The sequence below is a fragment of the Nomascus leucogenys genome, chromosome 7b, assembly GCF_006542625.1.
Source record: "Nomascus leucogenys isolate Asia chromosome 7b, Asia_NLE_v1, whole genome shotgun sequence".
NCBI classification, from domain to species: Eukaryota; Metazoa; Chordata; class Mammalia; order Primates; family Hylobatidae; genus Nomascus; species Nomascus leucogenys.
In genome coordinates, this window is record NC_044387.1 from 69,072,875 (window position 1) to 69,092,910 (window position 20,036).

Below are 20,036 nucleotides of genomic sequence, written 5' to 3' on the forward strand. Positions count from 1 at the left end.
AGCCTTCTTGGCAGAGACACCAGTAAGTACAGAGGACCCCAAAAGGAAGGGGGCTTGGTTTGCAGGAACCACAGAAAGGTCAGTGTGGGGAATGAGCAAGGAAGAACAGATACTAAATACAGCAATCGGGGCCTGGTAATTTAATGCCTTACAGACCCTAAATTATTTTACTTTCTGCTGCTTGCAATGAGAAGCCACCAGAGGGCTTTAAACTATCAGCCACATAATCTGATTTATGTTTTTAAAAGATCCATCAGGCTGCCTATTATTTAGGATAGTCTGCTTTCTTCTTCTCTATCTCAAATACCTGTTTCTTCATTTGCCTTCACTGTGGGGCCTTAGGCAAATCACGACTACTGTCTCCGTCTCAGTTTTCATATTTGTAAAATAGTGACGCCAGTCACCAGCAAGTGCCGAAACTCTCACAGTTAAATATTTAACTCTGAGGCTGACTGCAGTCTCATTTCTATTCTCACCTTCCCAGGACACTGCCTCATCAATCTTCTTGTCTCCCTCACATTTTCAGTCTCAGCACAAGTCCATCGCCCTCTTCATATTTCACCTGCCAAACAAAATCCTTACTCTGAACCTGCCATTTCTTTGTGCTACTATCTCCTCCCTTTAACCACTTTTGCTTTGTCACCAAAACAGATGACAAAGCAAACATACTCCCAAGAGTAAGTACTGTGCCTCCACCCCATGCCCCAGGTTCTCCTCTTCAATGTTCATTTACTCCTTAGCCAATCACAATCCAATCCAATCCAATCCCTTCTTGGAAATCACCAGCACCCATCTGTCAATGGCTCTTAGGTTCTATTCCTGGTCTTCCCAACCCTCTCATCAGGTTTTCTACCACTATCTCCCACTGGAAGAAAAGGATAAGGTAACAAAGACAAAAAGGCAGGATTCTATTCCCAGCTGTGTTACTAGCTACTTTGTATGATACTGGAGAAGCCATGTTGTTTCTCTGGGCATTAGTTTCAGTATCCATGCCCATAGTGGGTCAGATTTCTAGATAGTCTTGGAGCCCTTCTACTGGAAATTCTAAGACTACTTGATTCTTCCCTTTGGCATCTATGACTTAGCACGATCTTGGTTCCCTACATAATTCTGTCTCCTTTATTAGGATGCGTTGTTCATCTTTTAGTGGGGCACTATTCTTCCAAGTTCCTAACAAAATGCACTTTAAACTGTACTTGAGTCACTATATACATTCCCTCCCTGGGTAATATTACTTTTAATAGCAAAAACCACAATTACTTTTGCACCAATCTAACAGCATCCACATGGACTCCCTCAATTGCAATTTCTATGAAGAGGCCTCCCTGACCTCCAGACCAACATTGCCACCTATATGAAGAATGTTTCCAATCATAGGCAGTTCTGGCACTTAAAACTCATGTAGCCAAGGTAACAGTACTTCTGCTCCAAACCTATTCTTGACCTCTCATTTCTTTTTCTTTTTCTTTTCTTCTTTTTTTTTTTTTTGAGACAGAATCTCGCTCTGTCACCCAGGCTGAAGTGTAGTGCATGGTCTTGGTTCACTGCAACGTCCACCTCCCATGTTCAAGCAATTCTCGTGTCTCAGCCTCCTGAGTAGCTAGGATTACAGACACAAACCAGTATGCCTCGCTAATTTTTGTATTTTTAGTAGAGATGGGGTTTCACCATGTCAGCCAGGCTGGTCTCAAACTCCTGGCCTCAAGTGATGCACCCACCTTGGCCACCCAAAGTGCTTGGATTACACTGTGCCTGGCTGATCTCTTCATTTCTCTTACCATTATCCATCAGAGTTAAGCTCATAACATGATGTTTTTGCCGATTTTCCACATACTTACCTATTTCCACTCAAATATCAACTCCTCCCCTTCCTCTTCCTTAACAATTTAGTCCTAAAATCATTACATAAGACACAGCAAAGTAGGTATCCACAGTGGGGAAAGGGGGTGGCCAACTGTGGTGGCTTATACTTGGGTCTATCAAGCCCAAGGGTGGCTCAGAAACCTGATGTGGAAGGCCAGAGTCAAGCAGAGACATGAGGGCACCTGTGTTTGTGTGGTCTAGTGGAGGATGTCCGAACCCCAGCAGGGTGAGGACAGCCCAGCACAGGAGTCTGTGCCTGAGTGGGATAAGGAGGGCAGCCATAGAAAGTGGGGTGTCCCTATGACCCAGAATGTGGCATTAGACTGTAATCAGAAAGAGGAAAGTGTCTTCAGGGATGGGGACCCTCCTTGAAGAAATGGCCAATTCCAGATCTGGGTCAGGAAAAGTACAAGATGGGCCTAAAGCAAGCATGTGATCAAGGAATGATGGGGACAAGGCAAAGGGACACAGAAACCACTCTCAACGGGCTTCCATTGGCTTAATCAGGAATATTCTGACCATCAAAAATTAGGATAGTAACAGTATGTACGTAACTCACTTCACAAAACAAAAAACAATGACACCATGCTGATATACATAAATATATGAATAAACAAAGTCTGATGAAGAATGGGGTGCTTACACAGTTTCAAAGTACCTTCTGCAAAATATGTTCTAATTGCAAAAGGAAAAGAGTAACTTTATCATGGAGAAACCCTGCAAACAGCACCTGAATCAAGTGGTCTAAGTATAGTAATAACCCAAACAGAAATCACATGCCACCTGACAGGATGCAATGAGAAGAATGCACAAAACAGAGCTGGGAGTAGAACCCTGCCCTTCCGTCTTTCTGTTACTTCATCCTTCCATTCCAATGGGAGATGGTGGTACAAAAGCTGATGCTAAGGTTGGGGAGACCATGATACTCCTGCCAAAGGTACATCTGTTGAATCTAATCATGAGGAAACATACCAGCAAACCCAATGGAAAGACTTTCTACCAAATAACTGCCCTTTAATTTTCAAAAGCAGTATCAAGTCATGAAATCTAGAAAAGACTGAGGAACTATCCCAGACTAAAGACACATGACAACTAAGCACAATACATAATTCTGAACTGGATCCTCTTGCTATAAAAGGCATTATTGGGACAAACAGCAAAAGAGTAGATGCCAGTAACTTATCCATACTAATTTCTGAATTTTAATGGTTATATTCTGGTTATGTAAGTGAATGTCCTTGATGCTAGGAGTTCTCTATAATATACTTTCTTTTTTGTAAATTTGTGATTATTTCAAAATCAATTTTTATACAAAAGATAGACGCTTACATAGGCTTTTTCTGTAATATCTCAAACCTGTCCCCTTCTTTCTATTACCCCCAACATCTTTACTCCAGAGAGCCTAGCGCTCATCCTTCTACACAGCTGAAATAATTTCTTAACAAGGCTCTTTATACTCCAATCCACCCTACAAACATGCTGCCCAATAAGGTTTCCCCAAGTGCACTTCCTCTCCTGCCACGTCCTGCTCCAATATTTCCATAACAACTCACTACCTACCAAATTAAGTACAAATTTCTTAGTGTAAGTTTCAAGTTCAACTCCCTTCTAGTTCCAACTAGCCTCTACCAGGTTTTCTCACCCCCAACCCCGACATCACAGCCCACCATGTGGCTCAACCATACTCAGTGTTTTCTCCCCATCTCCAGGATTTTGCTCACAGAGTTCCCTCCTCCAGTAAGTACCCACTGCCCACTCCCTGCTAAGTGTAAATACCAACTCCGATCATCCCCCACCTCCCCATTTTCCAAGACTTGCCCATATAACCTCTTCCTGCCAGAATATCTAAAGTCAATTTTGCCACTTATGAGCCAAATTTCAGTTTCATATCAGAGTTTTCGTATATTTATCTCAAAAACTCTTAATATATAAGGTGAATATTCATTACATACCAATGAAGTATTCATCAGAAATGAAATTAAGTCATAGCCACAGTTATGAATCCAGACGGCCAGCTATTATCTCATACTCCCTCCCTAAGGTATTAACTTTTTAAGCATTCAAATTACTTTTTGTTTGTCCTGTTTCCTTCCTTAAACTACAGTTTTCTATTTCTAGCATAAAATACAAACAATTTCCACCACTTTTCTACATAAAAATTTTGGCCTTAGCCATACCACTAACAATCATAAATCCAGAAGTTTCTGGAGCATAAATTAACAAGTACTTATATGTAATTACATTTTAACTTCATCACTACCTTACTATATAAGGAACAAAATAACTCTTAACACTAAAAAGAAATCCTATACTTCACAAGTTTAAAACCAGAGACCCTAATGTTTAAAATGAAGACAGTATCCATTTAACATGCTTTTATTTTTCCTCGGTTTTCATTAATAAATGTTGGAATGTCATCAAAGATATCCAAGTTAATGGCTATATTTAAATGTAATCAAGAAGCTAATATTTTTCTCTCAATTTGAATTTAGTAAATGAAACACAATGATATATTATTTAGCAGTGGGGGTAAATTTTTATCAGCAAATGAACAGCACAAAACTAAAGCAACAGCTGAAAGTGAAGAAAAAAGTATTACTTTGCAGAAAAACATAATGATATCAAAGTATGAAGAGAAGCAGAGTGTTGCTCCTAAATTAGTGGTGATCAATATAACATCTGCTATTACTCTAACATTCCAAGGACAGAAAAGGTCAGACACACCTAGAATTTCAATATTGCAAAAGGCAATACGGAATATCAAATCTACAAGTAATTATCTCCATAGTAAGAACTTTAAATTCAAAAGTCTAAGTCCGTAGTATGTCACTGATATGAAAACTGCATTAAGTTGAATAATTTGAGGTTATCTAACTGAAACCATGGCTTTTATCTCAGCATCATTTTTAAAGTATGATGTAAATAATAAACCAATATTTTAGATGATAAGAGGCAGATATACTGACATATAAACCTACGATATTTGTGATGTTTAAAAATGAAACTCACAAAAGTACACTGTACATAGTGTTTGTGTATTATAAAACACTTAATTTTTTTATTATCACCACTCTTCCCAGAAATATCATAAGTGAATGAAAAATGAATATCAGGAGAAACAACTCTCATTTTAAAATAATTTATAAAAATATTTAAAATATTTACCTGGTGAAATTCTAGGTATATTAGCAATTTCAAAATCAAAATATTATGAGACAAATAATAAGTAAAAGAAAGTTACATGTTTTCATTCCCAAATGACCTAAGCAATGCTGTAATGGATTTATGCATTAGAGTAAGCACCAATACACTCTCTCTCTCTCAGACACACACCCCACCATTCTTTCAGACATTGCATTACATAGAAATATTTACATCTCAACTGTTTATTCTGAAAGTTTAGTAAAAGGGCAAACTTTGTCACAAACTCCCCGAATTCTGATGTTTGGTTTGTCATGTAATGTGAGTTTCAAGGAAACTTCAGGGGCAATTGAAAAATAAAAGAATAAATATAGGTTATTTACTAAACTGTTTCATTCTATCGTGAAAAAAAATCAGCACATATTAAGATAAATACCTAATTACTGGTCTTGTAACCTACCAAAATATGCCCTTTGAAATAGTAAACTTTACATTTAAAAGTCTAAGTCAATGGTAGCCCTGTGTTATGATGCTATCAAAGTGACTATGACTATCGCCATAAACAGCCAGTGTTATGTCAACAGAAATGCCCTGTTTCCATGAGGAATTGTGTAAATAAGAAGAACAAGGAATTCATAGTAAGTTTCAGAGTTTATTTTTTTTTAAATCTGGTTTTAAAAAAACACAACTGCTCCTCTTTTCAAGTAAAATCATAGATCGCCCCTCCTCATTTTTACTTTAAAATAGTAAACGGAAATGATATTTTGCTCCCCAGACTACCCTGAAAACCATGAAGCTAGACTTGAGAATACAAAATACTTGAAACTAGATTAGCAAGTATGTTAAAGGATACTCTATTTTGATTCTTCAAAAGAAATTACACTGGCAGCTTTTGGGGCGTATTAGTGATTAGCAAAATGATTAGTTCAACTTCATCACTTTAAAATGAAGAAACTGAGGCTCACAGCAGTCTTGTTGATGTCCAAGCAGACAGGGGAGTTCTAATCCACCTGACACAACTAGGTCCGGCGTCCATTCTAAGGGCTTTACATTTAGCTTTGTCATAATTTACTTTACAACTTGGCACTCAGACAATCCATTCACTGGAAATTATTAACAGATGACTTTCGTTGCCACTCTCACAGAATGCCCACAGACTGAAATAAAGACAACGCACACCTCACAGCCATTACTCATTTCTGTCAGTTTAAAACATTAACCCGGGCAAGAATCATTTTTCCTATTTGAATAGGATACTCCTTCCTCAAAATAATATTCAGTAACACTAATACAAATAATGTAATATCTTCTTTCTTCATTAACCTCCAAAGGGTGTATAGAAGAGAACAGACCAGCAGTTCTCAGATTCTGGATCTCAGAACTCTTTTTTATTCTTAAAAAGTATGAAGGATCCTAAAGAGCATTTGTTTATGTGAGTTATAGTTATTGCTACTGTATTGGAAATTAAAACTAAATTAAATTAAAAATTAAAACTAATATTAAATTAGTTTAAATTAAAAATGAAAACAAATGTTTTAAAATCATTTAAAAATAAGTCATTGCATATTAACAATACAAAAACTGTTTATGAAACAGTATTTCCCCAAACAAAAATCCTTAGTGAGAAGAGTGGCACTGTTTAACATTTTTGCAAGACTACTGTCACACTTAATAGAAGACTGCTGGATTTTCATTGCTACGTGTGGTGCTATGTTTTTCTTCAAGTACATAAAGAAAATCTCGTCTCATATAGATATGTTGTTGGGAAAGGGGAAGAATATTTTAATGGTCATTTCAGATAATTGTAGGTATGAATCTTTGATACTATACTGAAAATTAACACTGAATAGTTCCTTAAGGTTAGTTTCAATGTGGAATCTGAAACAATATCAGTGAACTTTTCGTGCAAGATTATATCAATATCCATTGGTCTGTGTTCCATTTTGAGTGGATATTTTAACAAAGCATGATTTCTGACTGTGTGAACTTCCTTGAAAAGGTCTCAGGAACCCTCAAACCACGATTTGAGATCTACCAGAAAATACTGTAGTTCAAGGTTCAACCTAATGATGAAGGATACTATTAAACCTAGAAGCAGTATACACTGCCTTGATCCCTTATGATATTTAATTCATTAACCTATTCAACATTCCCTGAAATGAGTTATCATCATATTTTAAGAAACAGGCAAAAAGGTTGGGTTTTTTGTTCAAAATAAGAAACTAAGGATGATACTTGGACGAGGTTAAATTAAATATTTTAACATGTAGACTGAACTCTAGAAAAACAACGAAATTTCCTCTGATCCTTGAGCTTTTACTCTGATAATCATCACAACAAATAGATTTGGATACTATTCACCAAGAGAAGCTGTAACGAATCATTAATCTATAAGCGATATGAAATCACATTAGAGCTTTAAAGTTTTTAGGGAATTTAGCTAGGCACAAAACTAGTATGTATAGAAGCAGAATGAATCCCTGTTGACTGTATTAACAAATACATAAGGAATTTTGGAATACTCAAGAGGAGCCACAAGACAATGCTTCCTGTGCCTACGAATGCAGGATAGGCTCAAGGTCACTAATTCACATGTCTAAGGCTATGCATGGGTCATTGGACCATCAGGAGAGTTCTTGAGTGGAGCATGAAAACTACATTTAAAATAGTAGAAATAGGGATATAGAACAAACGTAAGAGACAATCATTTGAGCTTACTGCATCTGTAATATTTTTACCAGAAACATCATTACTCAATAGTTTTCAAAAATAAAAAAGCATAAATAGAACTGTAATAACAAAGGTATAGTGCATAATCATTTTTAAAAAATGAGTTTAATCATAAGAGATTATCAAATATTTACTTTAACGAGTGCTTAAATATTTTAAGTATTTCTTTATAAGATTCTGTGGAATTTCATACAATGAAGAAAAAGAAAACTAAAAATATGAAAACTAAAAATTATAAAACCATTTCACAATAGCTAAAACATATACGATGCATACTAACATATCAGAAGGAATTCAAAGTATTTCTCATAAATTAACTCATTTAAATTATCTTAACTACCTTAGAGATGGGTACTATTTAATCCCTTTATACAGTTGAGAAAACTAAACAATTAAGTAGCAGAGTTGGGATTTCAACCAGTTATGCTGCTAACTATCAGGCTATACTACCTCATACCAGCTCACTAAAAACATCATTTACAAAAATATTCACAACACATGAAAAAATGTCCTTCTCTAAAAGTAAAGCAAAGCACTAGCAGTAAAACACATGCTCAGTTTGGTTCTGATGGCAGCCATGCTATCTCATGCCTTGTGTTAGAGCTTATAATTTAAGAGACAGCATTAGAATATGATTAAACAGTTCATGCTGTGGGGAGACTATAAAAATGTATCCTTTATGAAATGTTTGCTTCCATAAGCAAGAAAAGTAAGGTTTGAGGCAATGACAATGAAAAGAATACATACAGTTTTTGCTTTTGGTTTGGAAAAAAATTGAATAGGAGAAAGCCACAGCAATACATGTAAACCCTATATCCTGTTAATGGGATGGACATATTCCCCACAAAATAATTTTTAATGAAATAAAGGAAACTATCCACATAGTTCTGGATGCCAAAGGAATGAACTATACCAACGAAATCTGTTCTTTATATAGTCTATAAAGGAATAATTTATCACAACCATGTAATAAAAACAGTACTGAAGCAAAGTCCAATCCAAGTATTCACTGTATAACTTAGAACCACCCTTTATAGTCATATCTAAAACCTCTTCCTTGTTTTTTCTAAATATATACAACATGCTATCTGCAACAAGGAAAGCCAAGAGATATTTTACAGTAAATAAAATATGTCTTCGTGCAGATCTGAAAAGTTATAAATATACCAATTCAAAATTGCAGTGACATATTTCACTTCCAATATAAGTATGAAAGCAAGATTGTCCACTTAGTAATTTTAGATATGCTGAGTCTTTAAAAGCTCTCAACAGTTAAGGAAATGATTTATTTGTATTGAAAAACCACAAGTTTCATATAATTAACCTACCTAGAAAAGGGCAGAAGGGAGGGAAGCTTGTGGGTAACAGATACAGGATTCAATTTTAGTTTTCACAACCGATGAAGTGATGATTAATAAAGAAAGCCATAATAAAAAAAAGGACTAAGACCACAAATAAACTAACTTAAAGCAATTTTAGTAAACCAGCAAACACCTAAAGGAAAAAAAATCTAGTACTAGTCTGCTAAATTACTGTATTTACATAGTAACTGGCAGTAAAACAAATTTTCCGAACACGTAAAACAGGCAATGGGGAGTGGGGAACACCTACATATGCCCCTTCAAAATCAACGCAAATATTTTCTAAGACATTTTAAGAATGTTTTTTCCCTCTACTTCAAAAAAATAGCATTGTATCAACATGCAAAGGGGAGCACCATATGACCATCCTTAAAACAGTAATCTGAAATGTGTTTAAATTTATCGATTGTGAAGATAATGCTAACCTTCAACATGTATAAAGCCATGACTTCCAAAAAAATGGAGAAAACCAACTTACCTTGATACATTTTCTGGAATGTATTCTAAGACCGGATACCCATCACTTCTTCTAGACGACAGGTCGCCGTGTGATTTCCATGACTCCACTAAAGTATTGACAGGAGGAAAGGAACTCAGGTGTTGGAAAGATTGGTCTCTAGCCGATCGTGATAAAGATATTGTACCTTGAGCACCAATCCTGTAGTGGAAGGACTGTCCACCTGAATTCACCCCAACAATAGCAGAGGAAGGGATGTTGGCCTCTGGGTAATAGCTCCCGTCATCTGGTTCTTGTTTAATACCCATTGGGAATCCGCTGCCTTCACAGTTACCATCAAAGCCGGGCACAGGTGGTCCTAAAATTCCTGATAGGGAATAATAGTCTTTATCATCCATAAAGGAAAAATACGAGCCATCCATAAATGGAAATGGGTTTACTGTTGGATTCCCTTTAAAAGAGGTGCCTGAACATGAATGCTTGGTTGATTCTTGCTTTATTGGTACTGAGAATGAAGAATCTGAATTTATTTTGCTATTTCCTCCTAGACATGAGCTGCTAAAAGCTCCATCTGGTTCTGGTTTTATGTACTGGACAATATTAAGCTGGCCAGTCACACCATTTGAGATGGCACTCTCTACTTCCTCAGTCTTAGGAAAAGGGACCTCTTGAGCACCTTTCTCCTGTGTGTCTGGACTGGGAACCACATCCCGCGATGTACTGGATCCAGCAGAGGTGCCAGAAGCAGTGTAGCTGAAGGCATTGTTTACAGGGCTACAGATAGATCCCACAGTACTGGCTGCCGGACTGGAAAGCGTGGATCTGTTATTAGTGTTGGAAGGGCTGGAAACAGAGCACCTTGAGTTGTTAATATTTGCAGGGCTAGACACAGAGGATCTCAGAGTGACATTATTGGGACTGGAGACTGGAGATTTTACACTGCAGTGACTTGGAGGGCTGGAAATTGAGGATTTCATGCTACTTAATGGACTTGAGAGAGGAGAGCCCACATTGCTAGCATGTGCAGGGCTGTGCGACCTGGAGCCTCGATTTTCAACATTAGGGGAGCATGTCAGAGGAGTTCCCTGGGTGATTGGGCTATGCACTGGAAAATTGCCAAAGCTGGCTGTGGTGGAGGACACAGAGTTGATTCCAGCAGGGCTGCAAACCGAAGATGTCATGTTCAGAGGGCTGCAAACAGATGGGCTTTTCTCATGACACATGATAGGGCTTTTAACAATGGCGCGCATGACGCCACCATTCACGGAGCTCCCAGAGTCAGACATAAATGATCTCAAGGGCCTGTTCACACAACTTAGGGTGGAAGGACGATGGCCATTTCCTTTGTAAAATTTCACCAGCTGTTCAACATTCTGATAAATCTTAGCTGGACTCATGCTTCCTTGTTGGTTCTGCTGCTCATAGGAGTAGTCAGCATCTCTTACAGAATCCATATATAAACCCATGGACTCAGCTACAGTTGCTGAAAGTTCCTTAGATTCCAGCTCAGTTTTAATATCAGATGTTAAAATCCCAGGCCGATTATTGTCTTGCTGAAGGCAAGGGAGTAGTTCGTGTTTTTCTTTGCTGCTTCCTTGAGTACTGTTGTTTGGAATAGCACCGGAAACACAGCTTACGTTGACAATGTCCATGTAGTTATTCTCATCGGTCCTCTCTGTAGGTCCCAGGGAAGAATGCTCCACAGCTTGAGAAACTTGACCCCACCGTCTTTCCATATCTAGACCTTCAGGGAGACTGTGGTAGCCTTTGGTCTCCATCGCTAACAAATAAATTTACATTAAAAAATGAGAGTCAGTTATAGCAATATTACTCTAAAAGACATTCTAAAATTGCATTTACTAAGCCACAAAACATATTCTACTTATTATAAGCAACATTTCTAGCTAATTTAAAACTATTACCTTTTTGGATGCTGACACAACAGAGTATTGACTACAGATTGTCCAGATGTCAGAACAAGAAAAGCGATCATATAAAACTGTTTTGGATCTAAATAAAAGTAACATGTTTGCTATAATACAGTCTTTAGAGTCTGCAAAAAATATTTACAATTGTTAACTTATCAGATATTCAAAGTAATCCTGGGAATTGTTAAGGCAGGCAAAAAAAGGAAACTGAGGACTTAGTGAAGTGGGTGGCTTGCCCAAAGTCAAAGACATAGTGACAAAGTTGGGTTTAAATCTAAATCTTCTGACTCCAATGCCTCTGGAGTCTTTGGATCATATAGAAGCTGCCTTCCATATTTAATACATGGCCTTGTTAAAAACAATATGGAAATGTAATTAAAGTTACTCTTTCCAAACATAAACATACCAAGTGAATTATCATAGGAAAAATAATTTTTGATTTTTTTTAAAGTAAGACTCTCTTTAGTGATGAAGATAATTTAATGTCAGTTCTGAAAAGATCTATATATTCTGATTAAGATGGTCCTTATCTCAGAAGGGCTGTATAACAACTCAGGAATGTCCGGTGTCTTCTCCGTATTTCAGTACTGGCAAGGACTTGGACATGCACCCTGACCTGTGCATGGTACCAGTGGTACCTCTGCTAGAACGGCTGCCAACAACCAGAAATGTTTACTCTTAATGGTAAATGGAGACTTTTGAGAGGAGCCCTGAAAATGTAAGCATTCATTCATTCATTCAACAATATTTACCAAGTGCTTGCTACATCCTTGGCCTTAGACCAGTGAGTGAATAGGCAGTGATAAACAAAAGAGACACAATCCCCATCCTCAAGCAACCCACAAGGTTGTTTCAGATATATAACCATATCCATGCGCTCTGTAGATCAACTTACTTCACAGACAGAATCTTCATAATAGGCTATATTGATATAATTCTTACCCATATAATTTAATGCAGTATTGCAAGCTTCTTGCATATATTAATTCATTTATCCTTACACACAACCCTGAATGACTGATAAAAGTATTATCCAAATAATATAAGTGTGAAAACTGAGGCACCAGACACACAACTAAGTGTTGGAGCTGCAATTTCATTGCAAGTCTCTCTCTACACAGTTTCTCAATCTTGGCACATTGACATTTTGGGCCTGATAATTCTTAGTTGTGGAGGTCTGCCCAATGCATTGTTAAGGCGTTTAGCAGTATCCCTAACCCCTACCCACTAGATGCCAGTAGCATTCCGTGTCCCCAGTTCTGACAACTGAAAATGTCTCCAGACATTACCAAACGCCCATGAGGGGCAAAATCACCCTTGGCTGACAACCACCACTCTAAAGAAACATATCTTAAAGGAAATTAACTCACTCAGTAAAATTTTATTTTTACATTTTAGTATTTTAAAACTCTTAAAATCTGTATTATGCATTTTTCAAACATTTCAAAGTCTGTAAACAATCTATGGCCCAATAAAAGTTCTGATCTAAAAGATGCTGTTTCTGCCATTCTATACACAAGTTTTATTTTAGGCCTCTCATCCTTTCCCCTCTTTGTCACTATCTCCACCCTGCCTACTTTCCCTTCGTTTAAAACAAAAACAAAAAACAAAAAACAGGAAGTTCTTCTGTTACAGAACATGTATTAACATTGAAAGATAATGCTACTAAATAAATTTGCATTAGCTAAATCTTAGCTGGACTCATAAATAAATTTGCATTAGATAGCACAAAGCCCTATGAAGAAATTCAATGTCCAAATTGTCCAAGTATTATAATTACCTCTTACTTTTCTGTGTTTTACACTAGAGTTTACGTTCTGAAAGGGCAGAAATGATCAATTTCACTATAGTATCCCAAGTGGATAGATTGAATAAATTTTCAACTATTATAATACCAATACTCAATTTCCAAATATTAAAATCTACCAATTATGTAGTATGTTTTCACTTAAAGAACATCCTATGAATTCCTAATCAAAAATCAATCATAAAACAGTAGAAAATAAATAAAATTACAAAGGTTGAGGTAGTTATCTATTAATAGTAATTCCAGCCAAAAAGTTTGGTGTGGATGAAAGCCAAGTAAAAGTTGATAGAAAACTAAACTAAAAAACAGTGAATTGGGATCCAAATAGCTAAGACTGGCCTTTTATGCTTTACTAAAAAACCATTTAGTCATAGCTATGTATTGAAAAATAGCAGTAAATATTATGTGCTGCTTCTATTTCTACCTAAGAATATTCTGTCTTCCCCATACTAAAGATGAATGACTATATAGCTAAGGTATAAATGGTTCAGATCCAAATCCGTTAAACAACACAATAAATATGTCTATTTGTATTCAAAACTGAACACTTTCTGCACATCTCTCCCCCCACACACCCCCCAATTCACATTCGCTCTCTTGGCAAACTGCACTACCATCTAACCAGATGCCTGGAAGTTACTCTTGTCTCAACAACTTTACCTGAAGGCCTTCACTGGCACACTCTGCCTCACTCACATAGCCTCATTCTCTTCCTGGTCATAGACGAGAGGGCTCTCTGTCCTGTGTCTGAAGGGGGACCCCCACCCAGACCCCTCTCCAAAACCCATTCTCCAAATTGTCTTTTGGGAAGGGCGGTCCACTATTGGCTTTTTTGAAATTTCCCTATATAAATTTGCATACCAAAATCTCTGGGAGACTCTGTTTACTTTTGAATCCAGCATTCCTCAAATAATTTGACCACTGCACCTTTTTCTCAAAGAACATCTACTAAGATTCTGCACTTTTCGGCACTCTGCCCTAAAGCAAGAACCATATCCCACATTTGTGAGGCTACAGAAGACCTGAAGAGAATCTATACGGGAGATGATGGGCACCAAAGACAGTCTTAAAGCCCTGGACAAGGTAGCACCTTATCAGCTAACATCATACAGCTGATCACAACTTTACAAGTCCTGTTTGGCTAACCTTGAACTCCCTTAGTAACATAAAATAGGCTGTATTTCACCACATTATTGACCGGACTCTCATTAAGGAATTTGCAAAAGGCTTTGCTGAAATCTAAATTACTTTGTTTAAGGTATTCTCATCTACCAACCTAATACACCTCTCAACAAAGGAAACAATACAGATTGACAATAGTCAAACACAAAAGAATACAAGACGTCTAGCATCTGCACGGCTTCTACGCAAACATTTTTTTAAGATCAGATATTTTTCAAATAGCATTATTGAAATATTTTATGTTGAGTCTCCCTAGTATTTTAATTAGTCTTTTCTGTAAACAAATGGGTCCAGTTAGGAATTTATTTCCTATGTCATCCAGGAAACCGAGGTTGTCTTTTTGCAACTGGCACAATGACCATGGCTTGAGCAGAATTTCAGTCAACCTGTACTTACTAGTGAATACTGAAAATACCAGTCGATGAATATGATCCTCATAGAACTTAATATCTAGAGGATAAAGAAAAAGTTTATGTTACTAAAGTATAAAATGAAGCAGATAGAGGTACACAAATCTAACTAACAAAAATCAGGCTTGCCTGCCTCACAATGGAAACCATACCAAAGATTCTCTTATGACAAATGCAAAAAACATTATGAACTTTTAATTTTTATGCAAATGGGCCTCACCCTGAAACATAAAAAAAATTCACATAAGGAAAGGCACTGGTGGAGGTGCTACTTTAAGCCATACATACGCTCTCAAACACAAAAGAAATGCTGTTTTCACAAAGGAAAACCTTAAAGTTTTACGTTTTACAGTCTGTGTTAAATTGCCCTTTTCCATAAAGAAGTCCTTTTTTCGGGAATATTAACAAAGATCCTTGCGAATTTGTATTTTATCTGGAAACACTTTCACTTTTAGTATCCCCCAAAACCCAATCTCATCATGATGGAAATGATAGAAAAGGCATCATTTTTTATATTTATTTCACTATAAGATGGCACTTTAAAGACTAAGGCTTAAGAATCTCACAATCATCCCTAGACTGCATAGTTGTAAAAGTTCACTATATGTAACTATTTTTTGTCATTCTCCACTACATAACTATTATGTTCCTCTCTTTTATAGATGAGGTAAATGATAGAAATCTGCCCAAGGTCACCTAAGAGAGCGGGAGAACCAGTTAGAACTGAGCACACCTGATTTCTATTCACTCACCTAATTTACCAAGCCACTTGATCTTTCCAAAAATGGCCAAACAAAACTATGCCTCCCTTAAAGGAAAAAACTCCACTTTAAATTATTTTTTAAAACTTCTCCTCTCAAGCTTTTCCATGATAGCTGCCACGATGTCAAACATAAAATTAAAACTTCACAGCAGGACTTCACAGATGGAGAATGCTGTTATCATTACTATGTAAATATCATCAATAACAGCACCTAGAGAAATGGCAATACAAAATGTTAAGAAGCAATTTGGTGCCTTTAAAATTCGGCGGTTTCAAAAGCTCGTCTGCTATCAAAAGTTTTCCTAACTCCTATGTCATAATAAATAATTAAAACTAATGGTGCCATAAACCATTATTATTTAAACCTGGTCTTTTTAAATTGAGTAGGCAAAGCCACGCACCTAAAATTCAGTAGCAGAGTAAGGATGCCACCAAAAGAAGCTTCGTCCCTTCTCCCTTGCCCTTAAAATTCCAACTGATGCCATAGGAAGCGTAGCCTGTCTCAAGAGTTTCGCGAAGGCTAGCGAACGGGAAATGCACGAATTTCCAGAGCCCCTTTTATACAGGATCTATTAGGATCTATATCTCCTTCAACTGCCCTTATCGCTACACCTCCGGCTGAGATTTGGGAGCTTCCGCAATTGATAAAGGAAAGAAATATTATTCAAACGTCCTTTAAAAATTGTACAGGGAAAATGATCCGAAATTCATCTTTAGGTAAAGGGAAGGGTGGTAGACCTCCCACTGCCAAAGGCAGTTAAAAGCTGCTAGTTAGAGGGCATTTATCCAAAGTGGCCAAACTTTCCCAAAATAGTCCTCTGGCGGCCAAAGGGGGAGAAAAGTGGAAAACCAAAACAAAACAACAAGCACACAGCACCATACTGACTGTGCCTCCGGATTACGCAGCCACTTCTCCCTGCAAAGTGCACGCTCCCGCGCCGCGGCCGCACGCCGAGCAGGGCAAGCGGTGCCCCGCCGCGCGCCCCTACACACCTGCCTCGGCTGGGGTCCGTCTCTCGCCGTCTACCTGTTGCAGCGCTTGCCACCGCCACGAAACCCCTGCTGCGGAGCCCCCCTAAATCCAACCACATCCAGGCCAGCGAGTGCCGCTCTCCCTGCAGCGGGAGAGCCCGAGGCAGCAACGCTCTTGCACCCAGGTGACTGACTGCACGGGCTTCCTCTGAGCAGCCTGAAGTTGGCTCCCGTCTCCCGGGCCCAATGACACCCCGGGCGCGGAGGGGCTGAGAGGAGGGGGCAGGGGCAGGGCCAGGGCGGGCAAAAAAGGGAGGGAGAGAGGGCGGGCGAAAGCCCGGAGGGGGAGTGGGCCAGCTGGAGGGCTGGCCCTTTTAAAAGCGGGTCACATGTCCAGCTAAAGTTCAGGTTGCTATCCCGCCCCCCTGAACCCTTCCTATTGGCCCGAAGAGAAGCAAGGCTCCACGCCGCACGGGTCAGGCGGGCTTCTTATTGGACAATCCAGGCTGTCAGTCACCAGGCGGGCGACATGACTGATACAAAGTTGCTGCGACACAGCCTGGACTCGGCAGCTTCCTTAAAGCCGCAGCCGCGGCGGGAGCTTGGGGTGCCGGGCGGTGGCTACATCAGGCGGCCTCCGCACGCTGCCCCCACCCCCATCGCTCGGCCGCCCCAAACTTGCTTACTTCTACCCTGCTCTCCTTTTGGCCGACCCCAGGATATCTGGAGAGATGTGAAAAGTGTGGTGACGCGGAAGAAGTCGGTTTTTCCGCGAGCAGTCAAAGTGTCGTCCCCTCACGCTCTCCACCTGCAGCTCCAGGTGAGCTGCAGCCCAGACCCTGGCGCCGCCCAACAGCGTCCGCGCGCGGGGAGGACTCTGGGTGGGCTTCACCAGACCCTCGAGGTTCCTCTCCCAGACCCTTTCCACTGTCTCCAGAGTTACGTCTCAGCAGAGCAGCAGCAGCCTCAGCGAGCAAGACGATCACGTTCACTCGATTTGAATTTACTTGTTTTAACCGTGCTGGAAAAACCCTTTAAACACAGCCTTCCTCCCATCCCTTAGACTCCTAACACCAAAAAAAAAAAAAAAAAAAAAAAAAGAAAGAAAGAAAAAAATAAAAATGAAAGAAGTGCCAGGGTCAAGAGCTGCTCTTCTACTTCCTTATAAATTTGTCACTGTGCTTATTATTTTAGTATTGGATTTTTCCACTAGTTCAATTTGAAAGCAAGCTTACCATCGAGGATATTCACGTTATAATGGGTGGAGGGGGTGGGTCACATAAGTGGGAGAAACAGACAGGAGGGGGGAAGGAACCAAACTGTTTTCTAAGGATCGGTTGTCTGCATGAAGAAATTTCGGTTTCCCTCCAACCGCCCCCTCCTCGATTCTCCTCCCGCCCACCCAAATGCTGCAGTTACTAAGCAAAAGGATGGGGTTCCTAACTTTGATTTCTAAGGACTTTTAGGCTCCGCATATAAGGCCCCGTTTTAGGCTCCCCGCTGGCCCGGAGTCAGCGTCAGTGACGTATACACCTAAATCTGGTCCCCCGGCCCTCCGCGACCCGCAGCCCGGCGGCGGCAGCTGTGCGGCCTCCCGCCTCACCCTCGCTTCGCGCCCGCCAAAGCCCGAGGCGGGGGACGGGGGCACACCCTGTGCCCAAAGGCCCCTCCTCTCCTTAACAGTTAGTTAAGCTTCGGGATTCCCGACCCCTAACCCAGGGCTGAGGCTTGAACTCTCAGCCGCTCCAGTCAGGAACTCCCTGGAGATAGGGGCGACAGCGGCAGCGCCGCGAGCTGGTCCTGACACCCGACTCTAATGCCCCTCGGTCCCCAGCGCGGAACTGCCCCCGGCGTCCCCGCAGCCAGGAGTCCCCGCCGAGCGTCCCAACTTTCCCGCGGGGCCCACCGTCACGCGCACTCTCCCGGCCCAGCGAACTGGGCATCGATCGCACGCCAGCAGAGCGCGGGCGACGGGCGGGAGCAAGGGGAGTCCCTGACTTAGAGCCTGGGCACGCGAGGCGGCGGCGGCTCCGCAAGCGTTGCCGAATTATTCATTATTAAAGGAATGGACGTGTCTCTTTTACTAAGTTTTTATCTCCTTTGAGGAGGGCCGGTCTTGCCCTGGATCTCAGCTTCTTGCAAAATCTAGGTTAGAACCGTGCAGGGGCAGCCGCCGCGATCGCTCGCCCGCCACCCAGCACCCTTGCCCCAGGGCTGCCAGCGGGCAACTCGTCTCCTGCCCGCATCCCACCTCCGCTCCCCAACCCGCGCCCTCTGCCCTCGGCGCGCAACCTGCCTTGCCCGGGGCCGCCCCTGCGCTCTCCGGGCCCCCTCTCGCCGCTGTCAGCGCAAAGTGACTGTCGCTGCACTCACCTTTTCTAGGACATGGTGGGGAGGCTGGGGCGGGGGAAGGGGAACGGCTAGACTGCCGCCGCCGCTGCTGCCGCCACCGCCACCAGCAAGTCCAATGTTGGCTGATCGGCAATGAGGATGGAGAGGATGATAATCCCGGCAGTCGCCCTGCTGACGGTGGGTAGAGCAATAGTGCTGTTACCCTACAAGAGGCGGCGAGGCAGCGGCGCCAAATCGCGCAGAGGGGGACGCGGGCACCCGCCCGCCCCCAGCGGCGGCGGCCGGGCCTCTGGCGGGCCCCTCTCCCGGGGCTGCGCGTCCGCCCGGCGTTGACAGCGGCGTCCCTGGGAGCCGGGAAGTCCGGCAGGAGGATCCCGCGCCCGCCGCTCCGCAGCGCCACTCTCCGCGCCCCCTCCCCGGGCCCTGGGTGGCCGGTGACAGCTCGGGCGGCCGAGCGCGTGTGTGAGGGGGCGGTCGCAGGGGGAGCCTGCGCCCCCCTCCCCGGGTCACACCCTCAAGAGCGGGAGGAGGCGGCACCGCGTCCGGCCACCCGCGAGTGGGAAACGGGCAGGGGCGCCGGCGGCCGCCCTCCCACTACGGCCACTGACAACCCGGAGGCCAAAGGAAAACTGAGCCCAAATGCACGCACCCCCTTCAGCCCTGCCCGCAGCCCTCCAAAGTCCGGCCCTGACCTCGCGCCCGGCCTCAGGTGCAGTTCCCACCTGCGGGGGGAGGCGAGGGCTGGGGACCTTGCGCGGGGGGCGGGAGGGAAAAGTTTTCTTTTCCTGCTCCTCGGCTGCCCACCCCGCCAGGCTGCTCCTCTCCCCGCCCCTCTCGGGCTCGCCGCGCCTCTGCCCCACCCCCGCCGTGGGGGGGCGCCGAGGAGGGAGCGGGCGTCTGTGCGCGGAGGCGTGCGGGGAGCTGGCTGGGGCGCGGCGGTCGCGACCGGTCCCCTCGCTCTGACGGCGGCTCAGACGCCCACGGAGGCGGCTCGGCGGGGCAAGCCAAGGAAGGGGCTGAGCGCCGGGACCCCTCTTCCTCCGCTCGCGGCGCGCCGCGCGCCCCCGCGT

The 20,036-nt window shown here is 41.9% G+C and overlaps 1 protein-coding gene across 4 annotated transcripts in view; it reads right to left on the reverse strand.

The window, feature by feature from the left end:
- Positions 1-19,762, reverse strand: part of NR3C2 (nuclear receptor subfamily 3 group C member 2) — a 362,474-nt gene extending 342,712 nt beyond the window's left edge. For 2 of the 4 annotated variants that reach the window (XM_030816222.1, XM_030816219.1), the window contains exons 1-2: positions 16,636-16,985; positions 9,574-11,332 (exon numbers count right to left, since the gene is read on the reverse strand). In XM_030816222.1, the coding sequence (XP_030672082.1) occupies positions 9,574-11,330 (1,757 nt within the window). In that variant the 5' untranslated portion in view covers positions 11,331-11,332; positions 16,636-16,985. Of the gene's footprint in view, positions 1-9,573; positions 11,333-14,865; positions 14,901-16,635; positions 16,986-18,987 lie in introns of those variants that run through there. The other 2 variants (XM_030816220.1, XM_030816221.1) reach the window with 2 other exon arrangements.
- Positions 19,763-20,036: the final 274 nt, after the last annotated feature.